At 33.9% G+C, this 24,046-nt stretch overlaps 1 protein-coding gene across 1 annotated transcript in view; it reads left to right on the top strand.

Moving 5' to 3' along the window:
* LOC145305336 (uncharacterized) overlaps positions 1-24,046 on the top strand; it is a 137,517-nt gene that overhangs the window by 84,293 nt on the left and 29,178 nt on the right. Inside the window, exons 7-31 of the mRNA XM_080146953.1 lie at positions 375-474; positions 725-793; positions 1,167-1,247; positions 5,258-5,390; positions 5,853-5,907; positions 6,403-6,535; positions 6,846-6,961; positions 7,579-7,641; positions 8,252-8,365; positions 9,042-9,379; positions 9,733-9,826; positions 10,808-10,942; positions 12,379-12,425; positions 13,992-14,114; positions 15,806-15,927; positions 17,590-17,686; positions 18,129-18,229; positions 18,616-18,677; positions 19,287-19,559; positions 20,088-20,133; positions 20,491-20,622; positions 21,190-21,240; positions 21,860-21,957; positions 22,766-22,891; positions 23,413-23,499. Coding sequence (XP_080003079.1) covers positions 375-474; positions 725-793; positions 1,167-1,247; positions 5,258-5,390; positions 5,853-5,907; positions 6,403-6,535; positions 6,846-6,961; positions 7,579-7,641; positions 8,252-8,365; positions 9,042-9,379; positions 9,733-9,826; positions 10,808-10,942; positions 12,379-12,425; positions 13,992-14,114; positions 15,806-15,927; positions 17,590-17,686; positions 18,129-18,229; positions 18,616-18,677; positions 19,287-19,559; positions 20,088-20,133; positions 20,491-20,622; positions 21,190-21,240; positions 21,860-21,957; positions 22,766-22,891; positions 23,413-23,499 — 2,796 coding nt within the window. The remainder of the gene's footprint in view (positions 1-374; positions 475-724; positions 794-1,166; positions 1,248-5,257; positions 5,391-5,852; positions 5,908-6,402; positions 6,536-6,845; positions 6,962-7,578; positions 7,642-8,251; positions 8,366-9,041; positions 9,380-9,732; positions 9,827-10,807; positions 10,943-12,378; positions 12,426-13,991; positions 14,115-15,805; positions 15,928-17,589; positions 17,687-18,128; positions 18,230-18,615; positions 18,678-19,286; positions 19,560-20,087; positions 20,134-20,490; positions 20,623-21,189; positions 21,241-21,859; positions 21,958-22,765; positions 22,892-23,412; positions 23,500-24,046) is intronic.

Raw genomic sequence — 24,046 nt, 5'->3', positions numbered from 1 at the left:
ATCTAAAACCATTTTTTCCATTTTTTTCCTCCTTGCGGGAAAAAACTAAGAGAGAAAAAATGAAATATTTTGCAGCCTTGGAAAAAAATAAATCTTGTGCAGAATATACCCTCCTGCATCGTTTCTATAGGACATATGATATTTGACTTTGCTTAATATAGAATTAGAATTTAGCAACCTCATAAATATAAAAGTGAAGCCTTTCTGTAATAAGGATCCGTCATTACGTCCATTGGACCATTACGGATATTATTTTTGGAATTGCCCTATCGACTGCAAACTTGTCATGATGGTTTTTAAAATTTAGAAATTGTGGCAACTCAAGTTCTACTTTGTAATATAGATAGGTAGATGGTTTAAAGTTTTATATTCAGGCTGCAAGTTCAGATCTGCCAGCTGCCCAGAATAATACAGAGATCTCCAATAACAATACCAATAATGTTACCAATACTTCTACAATTCACCAGAATACAGGTATAAATTAGTTTTTAGTAGCGGGGCTACTCTATACTTTACATTATGCCTGATTGTAATTAACCGTGATTTTCTTGGTTAAGAGTAAATAATATTGAGTAAAGAAAAGTTTGATATTGCGTCTTTTATTACTTACGTACTAATATCCACATGTCTTTTGTTTTTATTTGTTCTTTGAAAAGGAAAATATTTAGACATAGGTATAAATAAGAGTACCTCTATTTATACTGATTATCCTTTTTTTCACTAGATAATTACCAGCAACCAGTGATAGTAAGCTCTTGGTCAACAAGCGGAGAAGAGGAAAATAATATCTTAGGTACCTAATTGTTTTTAACTTTTTGTTTGGTGATTGATTTCCAACAACAAATTTTTGAATAAAACACCCTTAAAATTATTTATTATCGGTAATCTCTTATTTGAAATAAAAGTAAGAATAAAACTGGACTAATGAAAAAATTAACCATAAACTTATTTCCAATTGTTTAACAAATACGGAAATAGGGCGGGGGTAGGGAGGAGTCAGAGCATGGGCATTTAATGAGAAATCCCCGTCATTAGCAAGGGAAAAATGATAAAAATATAAATATTCTCTATTGCCATCATATTGTCCAACAAAAACGTTAACTTAAAAGATACTAGAAAGGATTTGAGACATTATGAAATATAAAGCTATGTTTATTTATTTCTAGATCCCCGCATGGATGATACCCAACCCGAGTCAATACTGAGCGATCTTACCAATTTCACCAACCAAGTTGGGGCTACACAAGGTCAATACTAAATTATCAATTATTTTAGCCACGGATTTAAGGTTAAGGAATATCCAATTGATAACCAGCCCTTTGTCTGTAAGTCCTATCTGTATATTGAGTTACGTAGTTTACGGACTAAAGTATTCCCCATAATCTAACTATTAGTGTGTCACGCGACTGACATAGCAGCATTAGGTACCATATTTACCGTCTTTAGTATGATCAAAAAACTTTCAGGGAAGGTGGGAACATTAAACTGTAAATTACCTTTCTATACAAAGTTTTAACACCAAAGTTTTCTCTGGCTCAAAACGTCCAGCGTGTCCAAACGTTTCAACCAATAATTTAAATCTACAAAAGGTGTAAGTATTAATGCTGTATATCAAGGGGGGGGGGGGGAAGTTCTGACACTTTCGCGTAAACGGTGAGTATAGGCTTTATCTTTGGACTGAGAGGATAGGTTATTAGGGATAAAATCATTCTTATATGATGAATTTCCCCCAGATTTAAGATTTTTTGGATAGGCCTCCAGGTTCCGGAGCTCCAGGCCTCCAGGTGGTCTCTGGACAGGTAAAAAAATAAAAAATTTCTTATTTGAACAGTTAGAGGTAAGTTTATTAAACAACATAAGCTTCTTTTTATATATTATTCATATATTTGAAGAAAAAATTACAATCGGCCTCCAGGTTGAGGTTCTGCAGGCCTCCAGGTGGCCTCTGGACAGGTAAAAAATCAAAATTTCTTATTTGAACAGTTAGAGGTAAGTTTATAAAACAACATAAGCTTCTTTTTATATATTATTCACATAATTGAAGAAAAAATTACAATCGGCCTCCAGGTTCAGGTGCTGCAGGCCTCCAGGTGGCCTCTGGACAGGTAAAAAATCAAAATTTCTTATTTGAACAGTTAGAGGTAAGTTTATAAAACAACATAAGCTTCTTTTTATATATTATTCACATATTTGAAGAAAAAATTACAATCGGCCTCCAGGTTCAGGTGCTGCAGGCCTCCAGGTGGCCTCTGGACAGGTAAAAAATCAAAATTTCTTATTTGAACAGTTGGAGGTAAGTTTATTAAACAACATAAGCTTCTTTTAATATATTATTCATATATCTGAAGAAAAAATTACAATCGGCCTCCAGGTTCAGGTGCTGCAGGCCTCCAGGTGGCCTCTGGACAGGTAAAAAATCAAAATTTCTTATTTGAACAGTTAGAGGTAAGTTTATTAAACAACATAAGCTTCTTTTAATATATTATTCATATATCTGAAGAAAAAATTACAATCGGCCTCCAGGTTCAGGTGCTGCAGGCCTCCAGGTGGCCTCTGGACAGGTAAATAATCAAAATTTCTTATTTGAACAGTTAGAGGTAAGTTTATAAAACACCATAGGCTTCTTTTTTTATATTATTCATATATTTGAAGAAAAAATTACAATCGGCCTCCAGGTTCAGGTGCTGCAGGCCTCCAGGTGGCTTCTGGACAGGTAAAAAATCAAAATTTCTTATTTGAACAGTTAGAGGTAAGTTTATAAAACAACATAAGCTTCTTTTTATATATTATTCATAAATCTGAAGAAAAAATTACAATTGGCCTCCAGGTTCAGGTGCTGCAGGCCTCAAGGTGGCCTCTGGACAGGTAAAAAATCAAAATTTCTTATTTGAACAGTTAGAGGTAAGTTTATAAAACAACATAAGCTTCTTTTTATATATTATTTACATATTTAAAGAAAAACTTACTATCAGTCTCCATGTTTGGGTGCTGCAGGCCTCCAGGTTGTCTCTGGACATGTAAAAAATCAATATTTCTTATTTGAACAGATAGAGGTATACTTGTAAAACAAAGTAAGCATATTTTCAAATATTATTTATGTATTCCAGGTATAAACTTCAAAATATTTACCGTAATAATTGAAAATAAACTCATATTTTTATTATATTACCTACTTACCTCATTGAAACCAAAAATTTAAACTACCATCCATATTTTATTGTAATGACCATTGGGAATCAGGCCATGTATTCGAAAATAAAAGTTTACCTTAAGAGTTAGAAGTTAAATAAAAACAAACATAAAATTAATTTCAAATGTCATTAACAATTTTAATAATATGTAAAACTATCATCAGTTATTAATTACAGCTCCTAGTTTTGTGGATTCCAGGCGAACTCAGGAAAGGTATCCAATGATAAAAACAGCTTTTAATAATTTATTATTTATTTATTATAAGATATTTTTTTCAGAATAAGTTGAGCAAAAATGATTTTTTGTCTCTGTGTTATGCAGTAAATTATCAAAAGCTGTTTTTATCATTGGATATATGCTTACTTTGTTTTACAAGTATACCTCTATCTGTTCAAATAAGAAATATTGATTTTTTACATGTCCAGAGACAACCTGGAGGCCTGCAGCACCCAAACCTGGAGACTGATAGTAAGTTTTTCTTTAAATATGTAAATAATATATAAAAAGAAGCTTATGTTGTTTTATAAACTTACCTCTAACTGTTCAAATAAGAAATTTTGATTTTTTACCTGTCCAGAGGCCACCTTGAGGCCTGCAGCACCTGAACCTGGAGGCCAATTGTAATTTTTTCTTCAGATTTATGAATAATATATAAAAAGAAGCTTATGTTGTTTTATAAACTTACCTCTAACTGTTCAAAAAGAAATTTTGATTTTTTACCTGTACAGAAGCCACCTGAAGGCCTGCAGCACCTGAACCTGGAGGCCGATTGTAATTTTTTCTTCAAATATATGAATAATATAAAATAAGAAGCCTATGGTGTTTTATAAACTTACCTCTAACTGTTCAAATAAGAAATTTTGATTTTTTACCTGTCCAGAGGCCACCTGGAGGCCTGCAGCACCTGAACCTGGAGGCCGATTGTAATTTTTTCTTCAGATATATGAATAATATATTAAAAGAAGCTTATGTTGTTTTATAAACTTACCTCTAACTGTTCAAATAAGAAATTTTGATTTTTTACCTGTCCACAGGCCACCTGGAGGCCTGCAGCACCTGAACCTGGAGGCCGATTGTAATTTTTTCTTCAGATATATGAATAATATATTAAAAGAAGCTTATGTTGTTTTATAAACTTACCTCTAACTGTTCAAATAAGATATTTTGATTTTTTGCCTGTCCACAGGCCACCTGGAGGCCTGCAGCACCTGAACCTGGAGGCCGATTGTAATTTTTTCTTCAAATATGTGAATAATATATAAAAAGAAGCTTATGTTGTTTAATAAACTTACCTCCAACTGTTCAAATAAGAAATTTTGATTTTTTACCTGTCCAGAGGCAACCTGGAGGCCTGCAGCACCTGAACCTGGAGGCCGATTGTAATTTTTTCTTCAGATATATGAATAATATATTAAAAGAAGCTTATGTTGTTTTATAAACTTACCTCTAACTGTTCAAATAAGAAATTTAGATTTTTTACCTGTCCAGAGGCCACCTGGAGGCCTGCAGCACCTGAACCTGGAGGCCGATTGTAATTTTTTCTTCAAATATGTGAATAATATATAAAAAGAAGCTTATGTTGTTTTATAAACTTACCTCTAACTGTTCAAATAAGAAATTTTGATTTTTTACCTGTCTAGAGGCCACCTGGAGGCCTGCAGCACCTGAACCTGGAGGCCGATTGTAATTTTTTCTTCAAATATATGAATAATATATAAAAAGAAGCTTATGTTGTTTAATAAACTTACCTCTAACTGTTCAAATAAGAAATTTTTTATTTTTTTACCGTCCAGAGACCACCTGGAGGCCTGGAGCTCCGGAACCTGGAGGCCTATCCAAAAAATCTTAAATCTGGGGGAAATTCATCATATAAGAATGATTTTATCCCTAATAACCTATCCTCTCAGTCCAAAGATAAAGCCTATACTCACCGTTTACGCGAAAGTGTCAGAACTTCCCCCCCCCCCCCCCTTTATTGTCAATTGTCTTATCCCTTAAGATCCATGTTAACTATTATATAATAGGATAAGATATGAAAATGTTTGTCATTATGTTGTTGTTCTAGGTGATGTAAACCAGGTGACTGGCGACCTGTCCAGAGTCGAGATGGATGCCTCCAGTGGGAATCAGTTTACTATCGCTAGTGGTCAAACTCATGATTCTGGGCTGGCGACCTCAGCTAAAAGTGTACCTTCAAGGTAAAATACATACAGGGTGTTTTTATTTAATAGGACAAAAGTATTGCTTTATTTAACCCATTTTCCATTGACAGAAGTTAATAATCATAATCAATATCTCATTTTCTTAATCAAAGTGGGAAGTTTTATATTAGAAAAAATATTTCATGGTTTTAACAAATTATTGCTTAAAACCTTTTTTTTCTACAGAGCCTTATTTTTGGGGATTACTGGATTATAACCAATTTAAGATTTTTAAAATTCAAACTGCGCGGCTTGTGTTAATAGTAGAAAAAGGCTATGTATACCTTAAGAACTGTCATAAGCTCTAGTTTTTTTTATATAAGAACCATTCATGTGCTATGTATAGTTCAGGAGCTAAGTGGCAAAATGTTCCAAGTGACTTACCTAAAACTTTTCATCTTTCCCCCCTTTTTTTAACGTAGCTCCTAAACTAGAAATTATTTCTTTCTTGTATAATAGGAAAGTTGCTACTGTGTATCCATTCAAAGCAGAGACTGAAGATTCCGCTGAGCAGGTTTTAGTACATTTTTTTAAAATTGTTGATAGCAAGCACTGCTTTTTATTTTTTATTATTATCTTGTAATTATGTGTTAGAATTATTTTGAAGAAACATTGAAATTGTAATATAAGTTTTGAGCTCAGAGAGAGGGGGGACAATGGGCTGTTTTTTACACTTGTCCTCAAAGTTTTATGATTCTTATTGGTTGGGATACGAACTTTGGGGACTTTAGTGAATTTTGATTGGTTGATTTATTAAGTTGAGTGCTTTAACGTTTCAACCACTAATTTTAATCTACAAAATTGGTAGTTTTGTGTTTTATCATACGGGATGTACATCAATTTATCGGCCAATGTACTATCCCTTTAGATCCCTGGTTAGTTCTAATCTAGTAATTTATGCGTTAGAATTATTATGAAGTAACATTTTATCAAGTTTTTATCTGCAGAATTACATGATTTGATTATCATATCTTGCAAGTTTGCAAAGCATTTCATTGATTTATTTTAGGGAGGTGTGAGACAGGGAATCAAGCTTGCAACCTTCGCCACCGAACCTGCGCAGGCAGGCCCTAGCGGTTCCGGCACAGGATCTGCTCCACCAAGACTTAAACTTGCTAATTTTGCCAAAGATCCCAATAACGGTAACAATTTCATATATTTATCATCCCTATAACGTATTTGTGAAATCATATATTTACTAGCGGCTACGCCCCTAGAGGGGGGGGGGGGGGCTATTCGATTAATCAATAAAAAAATATCTTTTTCTTTATCTCTCTTGGGCTGTTTAGTTTATATTCCCTGAACTTATCAGAAGATTTTCTTCAAAGAAATATCGGTTCAGAGGTTAGCGAGATACTTTGCTACAAATACACACGCACAGAGACAGACAGACAGATTTCCTGTTACTTTTATATAAGGATTAATGTATTTTAATTATTTTTATTATTGTAGGTCAAACCTCTAGTACAACTATAGCAAGCTCTCATGCTCAAGCACAGGTACAGCAACAACAAACATTCCAGCAAAATCAACAACAATACCATCAACAACACCAACAACATCAACAGGTAGTTGAAATGTGTGTCCGTGTGTATATGTGTATGTGTTTAAGGGCTGAGAGGGAAGGGACATTAGGCTGTTTATTACACTAGTCCCCTAAGTTTTATAATAATGTTTTCTTTTTCGTTGTATTTACAACTTTGGATATTTTTATTGATTTTTTATTGGTTGGTTCATTAAGTAAAGTGTCCAAACTATTCTACGACTGATTTTTATTTACAAATGGGGTAATTATATTTCTGTTCTTCATAGTACATCAGTTTATACCTCCTTTATGTTGGTTTTTGAGTCCCTTATTTGTAGATAGGCTTTGAGAATCTTCGCCCATTTATTGTTAGTTTGACTTTCTCGAGACCTTTGATAGTCAGTTGAGGATTATTCATGTTTATTGTTTATCTAAACAAGAGAGCATTACTAATTATTAGGGCTCAAAATTAGATGTTTTCGTTTGAGAAAATGTGTTAACAACATAAATGTCGAGGAATGAAAATTTTACCGCCCGCCCGATATGCCAACCCTGTATGTAGATATGATTTCGCTTTTTTGTTACAAAAACTTTGTGGGAAAGGTCCCAAAAAAACGAAGAAAATCTATCAAAGCTTCTATTTTAAGATTACATTTTTAGGGTCATTATCAACACCAAGGACAAGCCTCTGCAGCGCAGCAACAACAGTATTCTACAAACCAGGTACATCTATATTTTTCAACATATTTGAGATATCCATAATACATTAGTTTATTCATCCAATAGACAAATAAGATAAATAAGCGCCATCCTGACATTTAGGTTTTGTGAACTCTTATTTGCAGATAGGCTTTGTGAATCTTTGTAAAGTGTTTGACTTTTTAATTTAGACCAAATAGTGTTTATAAAGATTTTTTATGTAGAGAAAAGTTTTAAATACCGATTATGGAAATATCCCTTTGCACACCTTATTATTTACAAATCTCCTTTTTATGTACCTATCTGATGACTTAATACCTGTTGTAAAATTACCCCTAAACACCTAAAAAAATTGGATATTATTTAAATACTTATGGAACTACTACTTGTAGACACTTAAATAAACGCAGAGAAAAGGGGACATTTGATTGTAAATTACTCTGGTACCCAAAGTTTTATAACCACGATATCTCAGCCGTTGCCTCAAAAACTTTAGTTACTTCTAGTTAAATTTGATTAGTTGGTTCCAAGCTAGTAATTTAAACCATTAATTTTATTCTGAAGGAGGAGATTATATATCAATTTATCGTCCATTGTCTTATCCCTTAAAATCCCTGAATAATTTGTTTTCTAGACAAGTGATTCTTACTCCCAGCACCAGCAATATCAACAGCAAACCTACCAACATCATGCTATGCAACAGCAAACCAGAAATATGCACCAACAGCAAGCACAGCAACAGCAACATGTAAGATCCTTTTTTGGAGTGGGATTTATTGATAGGTCAATTGCAGATGAATTTGTTAACCTATTATTTAAAGTAGTAAGCGTTTTTTGTCTGTCCCGAAGGATCTCGCTAACCGCTGAACCGTTATTGTTCTCCATTACAGTGAAGCTTCTTATAGGTCCTGAGAAGGTTTTAAACTATTTTTGGAGAAGGTGTCTTCACCCCCCTCCCCCCCAAAATATTTTTTCAACTCTTTTGAAACTCAAATTTAAAATGGACTGAGGTCGACTTTTTCCCCTCCTACCAGTGCCCCTAGAGGCTTCTAGGGGCGTATCCGCTAGTTCATCTAAAAAGTACTTATTTTCCCTTTGATTATTATGAATTTAGTTTGAGAATTTTAATATATATATTAAATTTACCTATCCTACTAGCGAAGCTACTCTGAGATAAACTTTGTCGCTCTGTCCATCCGTCAGTCCCTCTGTAACGCTAGTGAGGAAATGTGATTTTCTCGGCTGCTATTTAAAATAGACAGATTAAATAATTTAAGGTCTAGGTTTACATTGTTATGCGTATTCTCTATTTCTATTTTTATGACAACTCAATATCCGCTTTCTTTGATTTTTAAAAGCTTTTCTACTGTATGTTATTATCCTTGTTTGGTTAAAAATTTATTTTTATGTATTTTTTTTTAAAGGCTAATCAACACCAGCAGTACCACCACCCTCCACAGCACCATGTTAACCCCCACCACCAAACCCCGCCACAGCTGTCCCACACGCCCCCCTACCCCCACCACCCCTCCCCATCCAGCTCAATTTCTCCGCACGGCGGTAGTGGTACCCCCGGACCGGGGGGCACAATATCACCCCGTCTGTCGCGGCGCAGCTCGCATTCACCGGCAATGGCGGGGGGCGGAGCGGGGACTCCGTCGCCAAGCCGCCTTCATCCCACCCCGCCCCCGCCCCAGATGAATAGTAACATTGCATGCTTTGGACATTTTGAACGGGAGCTGCAATACAGATATTGTTTTAGGTACCTAAGCTTTGTTTTATTAAAAATGATAGCCTGAAACAATCCTAGGCTTAAATTTAAATAATGAAATAGCCTAAAACCATCCCGGGACGGGACCTATGTGAAACTTTCCGTAAAGGAGAAATAAATCAGTTCAGTAGTTATTGAAATCTTAAGCTTTACACAAAAGAACTAATGCAATCTTTATGTAATAGGATTAATACCCAGAGAAAGAGAGAGAGAGGGGGGACAATGGGCTGTTTATGAAACTAGTCCCCAAAGTTTTCTTAGGTTTTTGCGTTGATGTACTAAAATAACAGGAGCGTAGCTGATCTATAAAACATTAATTTTTCAATTAAATGAATTTATTTCAGGGTGAATGATGGAACTGTTCACAATGGGTTCATCATATTTTCCTCTTTGGATAATGTTTATGTAAAATTATTTGTTCATGAGAATGGTTTGCAGGTATTAATACTCACTAGTTTTGAAACTACTTACCCCTTACGACGAGCATAAAAAAATAATAATTTTGCTACTTTTTTAGAATACATAAATCTTTTGCTTAAAGATAAAATGAAAAGTTTTAATGTGTGTTGTCATACATGTTAAAATTGAGGACTATCCACGAACAAGAGCACGTGATTCTGAGTACCTTCCAGCATTGATCCTGAGTATTTTCTTTCAGAATATAATAGGTCACTATCAATAATTAATATATTGACGAGAAAATTTATGTTTCACCACTTCAAGTTAAAGAAAAGTAAATAAATGTCCACCATTTTTCGTTAAAATTCTATCAAACGTTTTGTTGAGTTCGGGGTGTCTTTAATTGTCCATGTTGTCAAATGATAAAAATTTTAAAAAGTCAAAAGCACATTTAATATATCTCATATGTATGTTTAAATTAATGCTAATATGGATTAATTTACAATCTATATAACACGAATATTCGCATATGTATCCTTAAATATCCATTTCATTAAAAGAATTAGCTTCATAAAAGTTTTCAAAATCAATTAAAATACCTAAAAAAACATGGTGAAACATAAATTTTCTTTACAATATATTAATAATATATGTTGACCTATTATATTCTGAAAGAAAATACTTAGGATCAATGCTGGAAGGTACTTAGAATCATGTGCTCTCGTTCGTGGATAGTTCTCTTTAGGAAAAATGTCCTGAAGATTATATGTGAAAATAAATTTTCAATATGGCTTCGAAACCGATTAATATCCGCTGGATTAGAACTGCTTTTAAGCCATACTGAAAAATCATTTACGTATCGAATAGTATAATAAAAAATCATAATATCAAAACCAGTTTTGTTATGCCTTCGGCATCTTGGGTCTAGCAAAATTGATTTTAATCTAATAATTGTTCATTTTCATATCCGCGGAAAGATGTTATAATACGATGCGATAAATAACTATTTTTTTTTTCCAGAGCTTGCCGCGACACCCATTGGTTTGGCAAAACGTGCATCTCAAGTTTGAGACCTCTCAGCAGCAAACGACCTGGTGCTTCCTAACTTTCAATGTGCCTAAACCTAACAAGACAAACCAGAGAATTACTGTGCAGGTGGTCTTTTTATTTTAAATCTTTGTCAGTCTGATTAAAAAGGGAAGGGAGTGAACATTGGACTATAAATTATCAGACAGAGAGAGGGGACACTGGGCTGTTAATTACACTAGTCCCGAAAGTTTTGAAATAAAGTTTTCTTATTCGTTGGGTTAACAACTTTGGGGACTTCAGTAAATTTTGATTGGTTAGTTAATTAAGTTGAGTGTTCAAACTTTTCAACCTCAAATTTAATCTACAGAAGGTGTAATTATGTTTATCATTTGGTATGCATTGATTTATCGGACATTATCTTATCCCTGGTAAATTATAGTGGTACCCAAAAATTTATAAAAAACACGAAAGCCCAATTGTAGGCTTAAAAATTTTGGGAACATTTATAAACTCCTTATTGTGATACCTATAAAAAAAAACATTTTCACTAATAATCAAGACAATGATCGAATGATAGATGTACACCCCAAATTACGATAAATTATAATAATCACATATGTAGTAGTATGACTCTTTGGTCCTATTTGTATTCTTGGAGTTATCGTAATTGGGTGTTTACTTGAATTTATCGTCCATTGTCTTATCCCTTAAGAATCCTTTAATCATATCAATGTGTACTTTGTAATTTTGGTACACCGACAAACGTTCTACAGCGACAAACGTCCTACTGCGACAAACGTCCTAATGCGACAAACCTCCTAAACGACAAACGTCCTAATGCGACATCTCTTAAGTAAAACCTCCTAATTTGTTTTTGAAAATTAATTCTTCCAAATTTGATTTAAAAATGTTTTAAAATAAAAGGAAATATATATTTTTTAATTAAAAAAATAAAGGTCTATTTTTGTAATGCACGGTTGTATCGGGTTCGAAACCATTTGGTTTGATAGCCAACACAAACTGTCGGACAGATTTTTAAAATTTAACCTATGATTAAAGTAATTAAGTATTACTGTTAGAGGATTTTGTCCTTAAATTTGGAAGATTTTTTTATTTCATAAGTTTTGAAAATTTTTAGGACGTTTTACTAAAGAGATGTCGCATTAGGACGTTTGTCCCTTTAGGAGGTTTGTCGCATTAGGACGTTTGTCGCATTAGGACGTTTGTCGCATTAGGACGTTTGTCGTAGTAGGAGGTTTGTCGGTGTACTATGTAATTTTCATTTATTTAAAAAAGCAACGCTTTTCCATAATTATGGTAGGTCCGTTCGTAACGGATAGCTCTTATCGATAATTTCGGCATGTTAGAAAGGCCTATAGATTTAACCTTGGCATGGTGGTTCCTGTAGTAGTTAAGTAAGATTGAGAAAGCGTAGGCTCTCTATAATCGTTACCAAGATTTCCGTATATCATTATCCATTCAAAACATATAGATTTTTAACCTTTTTGACAACAATACTGACAGTAAATGAAAATGACTAATAATAATTTTTATTTATTTAGGCTGAAGTGCCAACAGATTTTGATCACCTGTCTCAGTTAGTTCATAGGTAACATTTTGGAGTTTCCCTTAAAGTGCCCTGTGGAGCACAAATCCCCCATTAAAAAAATTGTAATTATGGGAGGGGATGGGGGATAGTATTTTGTTTGTTTGTTTAATTATAATAATCGGGTTAGATAAAGGGGATAAAATCCCCCACCCTTAGTTTCAATTTATATAGAAAATAAGAGGGTGGCAGGGGGTTTCAGAGCTCAACAGGCATTTTTTTGGGTAGCCCTGCAGGGTTAGATTTACCTAGCAATCGCGTGTGTAATGTATAGGATGAAAAAAATAAGGGGAAGGGAGGGGGTTCATTACTCGACTGTGGAGATATTTCAAAACTTTCCAAGGGGGGGGAGGCGGATGTGTCACTTTTTGAAACGAAAAGTAAAACGCGCATGATCTCAGCCCATAAAAGAGTTACAGCCATAAAATTCGGCACAACAATTGCTTTTCTGGAGAACAATGTGGAACTGTGAAGAAACGGCGGCAGAACCGCCATTTCCCTCCGAAATTTTTTTTGCATTTTCTCGCCATAATAGACAATTTTCAATCATCTGAGAAAAATTTGGTTTTATAAAAAATTCCTTTATATTTTCACTTGACACTAGTAAGATTTTACACTTAATTTAATTTAATTTTTTAATGTTGACATGTTTGTGTCACGTGAAAATATAAGGGAAATTTTTATGAGAAAAAAAAATTTATCTCAGATGATTAAGAACTGTCTAATTTGGCGAAAAAAGGCAAAAAAAAATCGGCGGGAAATGGCAATTTTCGGCGGGAGAGGCGTTTCTTCATAGTTCCATACTGTTCTTCACAAAAGCAACTGTTGTGCCGAATTTTAGAGCTGTAACTCTTTCATGGGCTGAGATCATGCGCGTTTTACTTTTGGTTTCAAAAAGTGGCACATCCGCCTCCCCCCTTTGTAATATTTTCATATTTAAAAAAATATTATAACTTCTGAGAGCCAAATACATGTTAATACAGAAAAATCATGCATTAAAGGAAAAGGCCTTAAATTTTGACAATTTGACAAAAAACAAGTACAAAGAAGTGCAAAGAAAGAAAGCTAGATTTTTGGAAACAGATTAATCAGTTTTATAACTAGTTAGAATAACGTAGCCAATCTAGCATTGATACCATAATTTACCCAAGTATAGAGTATTCCATTTATGAAATAAATTGATATTATGCAAGGGTTTTTCCACAATCGACCTCCAGGTAAAAATTACTTGTGAAGAGCTGTACTCCTACACATTAATAAATGTGTTGATTTAAAGGTTTTCGATTATTAAGCAAGTTTAAAGGAAGAGATTAAGGTATTAATCACGTTTAACTCTGAAAATTGTGCGTTTTAGAACAAAATTAGTATCTCCTCTTCAGTGTGTTAAAGTTGATGGCGTTGCTAAAGTCAAAACGAAAGAAATTAATTTTGTATTATTTGATGACTAAATGAATTTTTTTTGACAGGCTATCAATTGTTTCTGTATGTTTAACAATTTAGGATGGTTTTTAGGCATTAAAAAATATTTTGTGAGTTCTATAATATTCCAGTCAATTTTGTCTCTTCTAGAAAAGTGATGTTTGTGTTATCCCACATGAGAATTAATGGTCTGAACCAGGAGTGCATGACGAGATTCGGATCTGAGATTTGTCCATCATTCTACCATGTACAGAAACCTAAAAAGTTCTTAAGGTAACTGAAATTTACCTTTTATTATTACTAAAAGCGAAGCTTGTCTACATTTAGACCCTGTTTTGAATTGTCATATTGATTTCAAACTACATATACTATATACATTTTTTCAGCTTTGCTTTTATGGTGGTTTTCATCCTTGTTATTTTCATTTTAATTTCTTACAAAAATTTTGTCGTACAATTTTTTTTAAAATCGTCGAAAAGGGGGGGGGGTAAAATGTGGTGACTCGTGCCACGACATACCAGCAATTTTATTTTGGATGCTACTCCCTTAGTTTTAGAGATAATGGGGTAAAATCTTTTGGGCTGGGTCACTAATTAACCCAAGTTTTGGTATCTTTCAAAAAAACGCCGTTCACCGCCATTTTCCGCCGCCGCCAAAAAAAATTTTTTATTGCATTTCTCGCCGAATATGGCTAGGTATTTGGAATCATTTGAGACCATGTTTTTTTTTCAAACCAACCCGGCCCCCCGCAGGGTTGGTTATAAGGGGAAAATTTTTTTTTGACTAAGTCATTTTTTTCAAATTTTCGTTTATCAAGGTATATCTTACATTCAGTGCCTCTCCTAAGCTTTTAAAGATATTGAAACAAAATCTTTTTAAATAGGTCAGTATATCTTACATTCAGTGCCTAAGCTTTTAAAATATTGAAAAAAAATCTTTTTAGATAGGTAAGTAAAATATATTATTTTCCGCCGCCACCGCCAAAAATTTTGTTTTGCATTTCTCGCCGAATTAGGCAATTTGGAATTATTTGAGACCATGTTATTTTTTTCAAAAATTTTCCCCCTTATAACCAATCCTGCGGGGGAATTTTCAAATTCTCGTTTATCCAGATATATCTTAAAATAATTATGATTCAGTGCTTCTCCTGTGCTTTTAAAGATATTGAAACAAAATCTTTTGAGGTAGGTCAGTAAAAAATGTTTTTCAAATTCTCATTTATCCAGATATATCCAGTTTTCCGCCGCCGCCAAAATGGCGGCGGACGGCGGGAGCGTTGGTACCGCCGCCATTTTTTATTCAAATATTTTTTACTGACCTACCTCAAAAGATTTTGTTTCAATATCTTTTAAAGCACAGGAGAAGCACTGAATTTAAGATATATCTTAATAACGAGAATTTGAAAGTCCCCCCGCAGGGTTAGTCATAAGTGGAAAATTTTTTGAAAAAAATAACATGGTCTCAAATAATTCCAAATTGCCTAATTCGGCGAGAAATCAAATGCAATAGAAAAAATTTTGGCGGCGGAAAACGGCAGTGGACGGCGGGAGCGGCGGTACCGCCGCCATTTTTTATTCAAATATTTTTACTTACTTATCTAAAAAGATTTTGTTTCAATATCTTTAAAAGCTTAGGAGAGGCAATGAATGTAAGAGGTTGCTTTTAAGGGGAAAATTTTTTGTAAAAAATAATATGGTCTCAAATGATTCCAAATTGCCTAATTCGGCGTGAAATGCAAAAAAAAAATTTTTTTTGGCGGCGGCGGTCCCGCCGCCGTTTTTTTTTTGAAAGATACCAAAACTTGGGGTAATTAGTGACCCAGCCCAAAAGAGTTTACCCAATTATCTCTAAAACTAAGGGAGTAGCATCCAAAATAAAATTGCTGGTATGTCGTGGCACGAGTCACCACATTTTACCCCCCCCCCCCCCTTTGTTTTAAAAATGATCCAAACTTGTAATTTTAGGACAAATATCAACAACCTTGGTAACGAATGTATAGACCCCAACATATCCTCTGAAAACAGACAGTCCGCTGTGAAATGGATAATTAACCAGCTCTATAAACATACTGAAAGATATTTACCAGGTTCAAGTTTCTATTATTTAAAATATTACTTATTTGTTTACAGAAAATAAATTTAAAGATCATTATTTGCGGTCTTGAAGTGATAAATCATTAAACATTGTAAAGAGAAAGAGGACTATGGACTAAAAATGAATCCTCCCAAACTTCCTTAACTACTGGTTGCCTTTGGTAACTTTCAAAATGGGATTAGGGTGGAAGAGAACATTGAAAACAAGAAATATTTTCTTAACTATCCCACCGATTGAATTAATCTATTATCCCATCCGTGATAAAAATAACAGTATTATTTTTTTCCTTTTTACCCTTTAATTAAAGAAATGCTCTATTATTTTTATCTAAATCTACAGGCTAACAAACATTTGATTTTATAATCATTTAAGTTTTGCCTTTTTGAAATACCTTGATTTGATGTCTTTAAAATCCGCCAAAGTAAAAGGATAGGGTGTCAGACTATATGAATTGCGTATATTGGACATTTTCATATATTTTCAACAGTGTTTCGGAGCCGGGAGCAGCAACATTTTTGGTGGAGCCGGATCCGGAGCCGGAGCCGTATTTTTCGTTAAAAACGGCTCCGGCTCCGGATTAGCTAAAAATGATTTTTTAAGTAATATTATAATTTGGCAACGGTCAATTTCCATATAATAAACTGAAAAACTATTGTTAGGTACTTAACAAATAGACACACATCCTTCTACTTTTATATAGCTTTAATCAAATAAAAGCAAAATATTTTATATTATTTATTTTATTTTATCAAATTCAATAATGAAAAAAAATTTATATATTAATTTTAAGGTAGGAGCCGAAGCCGGAGCCGCATCAAAATTATACGGCTCCGACACTAGACTATAAAAGTTGGAAAGATTTTATCTCAATATAATAGATTTGAAATCTGCATAAAATTTTAAGGATTTTTTATAAAATTAGTTTTTTATATAATTCTTTATTTAAAGGCGCAAATACAAATTAAGTTAGGTAAATAATTTTGAGATCTGTGATTGGTGGATTGAAAACTATCTGCGCTCTGATTGGAGAAGCTTAAGTGACGTACATCATTCAACCAATTAGAGCGTAGGTAGTTTCCAATCCAGCTATCCTATTGGTCAAAATTTATTAACTTAAATCGTATTTGCGCCTTTAAATAAAGAATAATATAAAAAACGAATTTTATAAAAAATCCTTAAAATTTTATGCAGATTTTAAATCTATTATATTGATTAAAAATCTTTCCAACTTTTATAGTCTATCCGACACCCTGTTTTTTTTTAATTATTTTTTTTGCCATAGATATTAAAACTAATTTCTAGACCTTGTACATATGCTGGGAGGAATGGGACTTTTGGCTGTAAATTAATCTAGTCCCAAAAGTTTTATAATAACTTTTTCTCATACGCTGGGGACTTTTATTGAATTTTTATTGTTGAGTTTATAAAGTTGAGTGTCCAAACGTTTCATCCACTAATTGTAATCTATAGAAGACGTATTTTTGTGTATCATCATTGGGGATGTATATCAATTTATCAGCCATTGTCTTATCCCTTTAGATCCCTGATAGTTTTCATAGAGACACAAAATCAAATAGAAAACATTATAAAACTTTGGGGACTAAAGTGATAAACAGCCAAATGATCTTATAAACTAATCTTGTATGTTATTTAGGTCGAAGTAGTCACATAGAGAACCAAGTATATGAGAGATTCTCCAGAAATGGCCAGTTTCTATTCAGATTTATTCATCAGTATTATGCAGAAATAAGGAAAAATATTTTAGTTTTTTGCATAAACATTTAAAATTGAGACCAAAACAATTAACTTATATTTGCACTTGACATTTCATACACGGAGGTGTGTAAACTACCATGGTGCCCAAAGTTTACAATAACGTTGGCTTAAAAATTTTGGGTACTTTAATTGAATATGATAGGTTGATCCAAAACTATGTAGTTTTGTATAATCTTTTCAACCAATAATTTCAATCTACAGAAGAAGTAATTCTGTTTATCATCATTGGGAATATTATATATAGATTTAATGTTCATTGTCTTATCCCTTAAGATCCCTGAAAGTGCACTTTAGTGCAAATTTTTCTAATGCATTATTTGCATAATGGCATAAAAGCAAAGTCTACTTAATGATGGCAGAAAAATGAACATACAAGTTGTTTAAGACAAAAACAAAAATATTTTGAAAAAATATTAGAAAGCAAATTGCTGCCTTTATATCTCAATCTCGCCGAGAGCCGCAGATTTTTGAGCTGTTGGACCCACAATCAAATGACAAACACAATCCTAATGTGGCAGGTAAAAGTTTTTTTTTTGTAGTATTAGACAAATGATAATTTTCCTTCTGTAGAAATCCATAAATATAATTCAGATATAAAAGATCGATTTAAAGAGGCACTTAAGATAAGGAGAAGGGAGGGGATTGGATGTCAATCTACCCTTTCCATTTTAGTTTTAAAAAGAAAAATTTGCCTGGACGGGAGGTATTTTTTCAATCGATGGGTGGATCTACTCTCTTTAATATTAGTCATAAACCTTCCCTGAAGCTTATAAAGATTCACTGAAAAGGAGAACCATATCGGTCCTCTGGTTAGCTAAATTTTAAGGTAAACCATACAGACCAGACATACACCCTGTTACTTTTAATTAAGGATTTATCTGAGCAATCTAATTGAATTTTGCAGGTATGGTTCCCCATAGCAGCCACCATCAGCTCCAGAATGTACCCCCTCCTATGCAACACCAGGTATGAGTAAACCTATATCCCATTTTTCAATTTATTTTAAAAATAGGGGGGGGGGAGGTTTTGTGCTTGATGGCATTTTGTAGGAAAGCTTTCTTGAAAATATATGTTTACTGAAAGCTTACTTATAGCTTCAAGCTTTACTGTTCCCACTATAAATTGAACACTGTTATTTTTTCCTTTCATTATTTCTTGTTCTTCTTCAGAAATCCTTGGATCTAACCTTACTTTTATCCTAAAGAGATACACTACGAAATCTTACTTTCTGAACCAAGTCTTGCTAATCAAGTGCATGATTAATTTTATACGGTTAAACGTCCTTCATCGCCAACCCTTTAATTGCATGATTTGTCTGGTAGTCCTTACTGTGCATAGTAAGAGTTGCGCCTGTTCTTGCACAAGGCATTAGCCTGCAATAACTATTCATGGGGCGAACCAGACATAGCAGCAGATATCTTTAGCGCTGATGCTGTGTTGGGACATTATTCGAATGGAAATGTTCTGAGAGTAATATAAAGCTCTTTTATATTCCTTCCATTTAGAAGATTTGTTAAATCTAGTTCTGACTATAAATGCATTTATTTTCTTTAATTCTCACTCATTCTCTTTTAGGGGCAATCCCATAGCACCACCGCTGGCATGCATCCACTACAAGGGATGCAGCAAACTATGCAAAGAGTCCAACAACAAAATAATCCACTAAATCAGATGCAAAGAGCCCAACAACACCCTCACACCAGCATGCACCAAAATATGGCGCCAAATAGCCAAAGAGTTCAGCAGTTTGGACACCAGGCGGCGCCACAGGTCTCACAAATTGGGAGTGTCACACTGCAAAGATTGCCAGCTGTTAGTTCTCAGTCCCAGCCTCAGCCAAATGTTCAGGTATTAATTTTAACACTTTTATGTCCTAAACTATCTTGCAAATTGCCATTGGTACGTTTTATATTTGTCAGTCTGTTTAGGATAGGGGTATCATCGTTGCTTTTCATTTGCTTTCCTAATTTTTCTTGGGCTAATACTATCAGTTTAATTTATATTTATAATTGAACAATAACATCATGTGACATTAAGCTATTTTTTAATAGCGAAGCTATTCTATAACATAGTCTGTTTGTTCCTCAGTCTTTTCGTAAGTGTAACGCTATGGAAAAAATGTTATTTTTTCGGTTGCTTTTTAAGATAGACAGCTGATTTTTTTGTGGAGATTTCCTATATCAATAATGATCCAGTATATAATTTACTTAAAACATACAAAAAACAACATGTAAAAACTGTCTTAAATTTTCCCTAAAATGTGCTCTTAAATCACTTTATCCAGCCATAACATTTTTGCTTCGCTTTTTATGAATGTTGTCATCCTTGTTATTTTTGCAATGCGTATGATTGTATGAAAACTGAGCTTATCTTTAGGTGAAACAAGAAAGAGTGGAAGAAGAGCAAGATCCCTTGGCAATAAGTAAGTCAATCCTTATAAAAAAAAGTAACTGGATGTCTGTCTGTCTATCTGTGTGTATGGAAGGATACCGATTACCGCTGCAGAACCAATATGGTTCTCTTTAATAATGTAGCTTTTCGTAGGCCCTAGGAAGGTATATAACTATTTTGGGGGAGGGTTCCACCACCTCTTGCAAGAGATAAAACCCATAGAAAATTTTTTTTAACTTTTTCAAAATTATTGAAAGAAAAAATCTTCAAACTGAAAAAAATCCTCCGATAAAAACATCCAATACCTAATATTTACTAAAATCTTTATAGTGCTCCGTGTAAAGTTGATTCCTCTTAAATCTTTTGATTAAAATGACAATATTTTTAGCTCCACAAACGTCGGCGGCTGCCAGTATTATCCAGAGAAATAATTCCAGCTGCAGCAGCCAGCAACAAGCTGGTAATGTACAAAGAACAGGGTCTACAGACAGCCAAAGTGTGCTCGCAAAACTGCCGCCAGGTAAAATAAGCAGCTATGCCCATTGCCCTTGCTTTTTATTGGGGATGGGGTCGGCCCTCCATTTTTAAGTACCTATAGATTATTTTTAAATTAAAAAGTTTGTTTTTTATTGTTGTGGAAATCACGTAATTCTTTAATTTTATAGAGAAGCTATTTCTCTGGTGAGGGTAGAGGTGCCCTCATCCTAAAAAGTAAAAAAACCTTCCCAGAAACCATAAGAAGCGTTAATGTAAAGAAGAGGCATTTCGGTTTGACGGTTACCGAGAGGTTTTGATGACACATCCTGTTTCATAAAATAGATATAATTAGGGATCTAAAGGAATAAGATAATGAGCAATAAATTGATGTATATCCCCTGTGATAATACACAAAATTAACCCTTCCGTAGTCTTGTAGTGGTTAAAACGTTTGAACACTCAACTTAATTAATCAACTAATCAAAATTGAAGTAAATTCCCTAAAGTCAGCGAATAAGGAAACGTTATAATAAAACTATGGGGACTAGTGTAATAAACAGCTCATTGTCCCCTCTCTCTCTCTCCGGATCTAAATAAATTATTTTTTTAGGTATCACAGTTCAACCTTCCACTCAGTCAAGCAGTAGTGATTCAGATTCAGGTACAATCCTAATTTCTTCAGTAATTAAGGGAATTTTTCGTCTTTTTTCATGTTTTCCCTAATATAGGGAATGTATAATTTATTAACTTTGTAACCAATAATGAGGTCAGTTTGTCCGTACACAGTGTTCCTATTGGTCCAATTAAGTGATTAGGGATATAGACTTTATATATATACTAGCGGCTACGCCTCTGGGGGCCTCTAGTTGTATGTAAAATGTTTCCTTTTCTTCAGTCTATGTATATTAAGATTAGCCTTTTACTAAAAATATTTTTTTTTACCGCTAGATGGGGTTAGTTGTATTTTTTTGTGATTTTTCTTGGGAGGGTGGTGGTTCCCTCTCCCAAATAGTTATAAACCTTCCCAGGAACTATGAGAAGCGACACTGTAAAACAGAACCATAATTAGCGGTTAGCGAGACTGTTTGGTATAAACAGACACAGACAAACAAACAGATAGAGATCCTTTTACTTTATTATAAGGATTGTTGTAACAAAATTATATTTGTATAAATTATTGAATTGTAATATTATTTCAACACAAACGACGACATTTTACTGTTAATAATAGTTCGTGGCAATCACGTACCAGTACCACGTTTTCAATTTGCTGATCTTAGGGACACCTGGACCTGGAGGAGTCCAAGTGAAGCAGGAGAAACCAGATGAAGACTCAGCAACACAAGAAACTCCAATCGTTACTCCAGTCAATATTAAGGTTGGTTACCTTTTATCAGGGATCTAAAGAGATAGGACAATCGCCGTGAAATTTATGTACATCCCAAATGATGACATACAAAATTACCCCTTTCTGTAGAATGAAATTAGTGGTTGAAACTTTTAAACACTCAACCTAATGAACCTATCAATAAAAATTCAATGAAAGTGCCCAAAGTTGTTATTGTAAAACTTTGGAAACTAGTGTCATAAACTCTAAACAGCCCATTCTCTCCTCTCTCTTTGGATTTTATAAGGATTTACTCATCATTAACCTGATAATACACATATTTTTTTCAAAATCAAAATTATTATGTAAATATGTTGTTAAATAGATCAAATTAAGGATTGTACAAATAAACAAACTAAATAGGACTCGGATTTGGATTCTGAATTTTGGTTTTGGATTTTACGAAACTGATTCGGATTGCCACTTCTCCTAGTTCTACCTGCCTACTTGCGGCTACGCCCCCAGATGCCTTTAGAAAGCTCTTGATTATGGGGAAGGGTTGCTGAGGTTGACAACCCCAGCTGCGCATCCCCCCTCCCCACTTTCCATTGTAAATTTTAACAGAAAAAGAAAAATGTCTTTTTTTTTTGGGGGGGGGGGATTTTTTCCAGGGGCGATTTGTCTTGGGATAGTGCTGATACCCTCCTCAAAAATTGTTATAAACCTCCACAGGACCTATGAGAAGCTACTCTGTAAAGGAGAACCATATCCGTTTAGTGGTTAGCGAGATCCTTCAGTAAACACAGACAGAAACAGATCCTTTTACTTTATTATAAGGAATTTAAATTTAATATTTCAGAGTGAACCCGGAACTGAAAGCTCAGATGATGCGACACAAAATCCACCAGCTGCAATATCTTCTCTAATTAAGAATACACAAATATCCATCACTAGTTTAGTACCCCCACCTCCTCTATTACATCAGGTAAAGATTTAAAGGCAGCTTTGGTGCTTTCACTCTTAGTTTATGTTAAGCACTAAAAACCCACCCTACTCTTAAAAAGGGCAAAATTTTTTGTTATTTGTATAACCTAAGATAGCCATTAAATCAGACCTAAAGTAATAAACAAAACAAAACACAACCTCTCCCACCCCTTTATCTTTTTATGATAAGTTCTTTGTAATTAAAGTTTAATTTTATAATGATCTTTCCCTGGTTTAAAGATTTTTTTTAACATATCTCCAGGTTCACCGTATTAGAAAAAAAAATTTTAAGCCCACCCCCTTCGTAAAGGCAAAGTGCTTCAGGAAAAATTCTAAAGGAAATCAAGAAAAACGTTTCTCGTATTCATTCGAATCCAGTTAATATCTGGTGGATTAGAACTGGTTATCATCCATACGTAAAAATTATGTATAGCATCGTATTATATCCAGTTTTCTACGAATGTAAAAATTTACAATCGTAAGATTAAAACTATTACCTACCTACATATTTTAATATATCAGGCTGATCAACAGCTGAGACAACAACAAATTCAATTGCAACAACAACAGAAGTTGCAGGCACAACAACAATTGCAAAAACAACAACAGGTAGAAAATTGATTAGATTATGGCAGCATATTTATAAGTCAGTGAGTCAGTACATAACGCTGTTGGGGAAAGATAATTTTATTCGGCTGCTATTTAGGATGGACAGCTGGAACTTTCAGTTAAGATTCCAAGGACCTGTGCGCATCTAGTCTCTACATTGTATTGTCCGTCTGTCAGTTGTTAATGCTTTAAAAGACAAAATTACCTATTTTTTTGCTTATTCTTTTTTTTTTGTTTTATGACAAACCAACATATGGTCTATAACTTATTTTATCAATCCATGTTCTTATTAAAGCTTCGCTACTTATGGATGTTGTCATCCTTGATCTTTTTAGGCCTTTTCGAAAAAAAAAGGTATCTTTCAATGCTTTCTCGTCATTTATATACTGTGGTCTTGGGTAGGGTTGGGCCGGATACTTTTTTGGCCGGATACCGGATATCCGGCTGATTTCAAATGCCGGATATCCGGCCAACACCGGATATCCGGCAAATATCCGGGTATCCGGCCAAATTACCGGATATCCGGCCGGATAACCGGCTAAATTAC

Source organism: Acartia tonsa, chromosome 14 (assembly GCF_053477335.1).
Source record: "Acartia tonsa isolate MP-2025a chromosome 14, ASM5347733v1, whole genome shotgun sequence".
NCBI lineage: Eukaryota > Metazoa > Arthropoda > Copepoda > Calanoida > Acartiidae > Acartia > Acartia tonsa.
The sequence above is the reverse complement of the archived record's forward strand: the minus strand, read 5'-3'. Positions and strand labels throughout refer to the sequence as shown.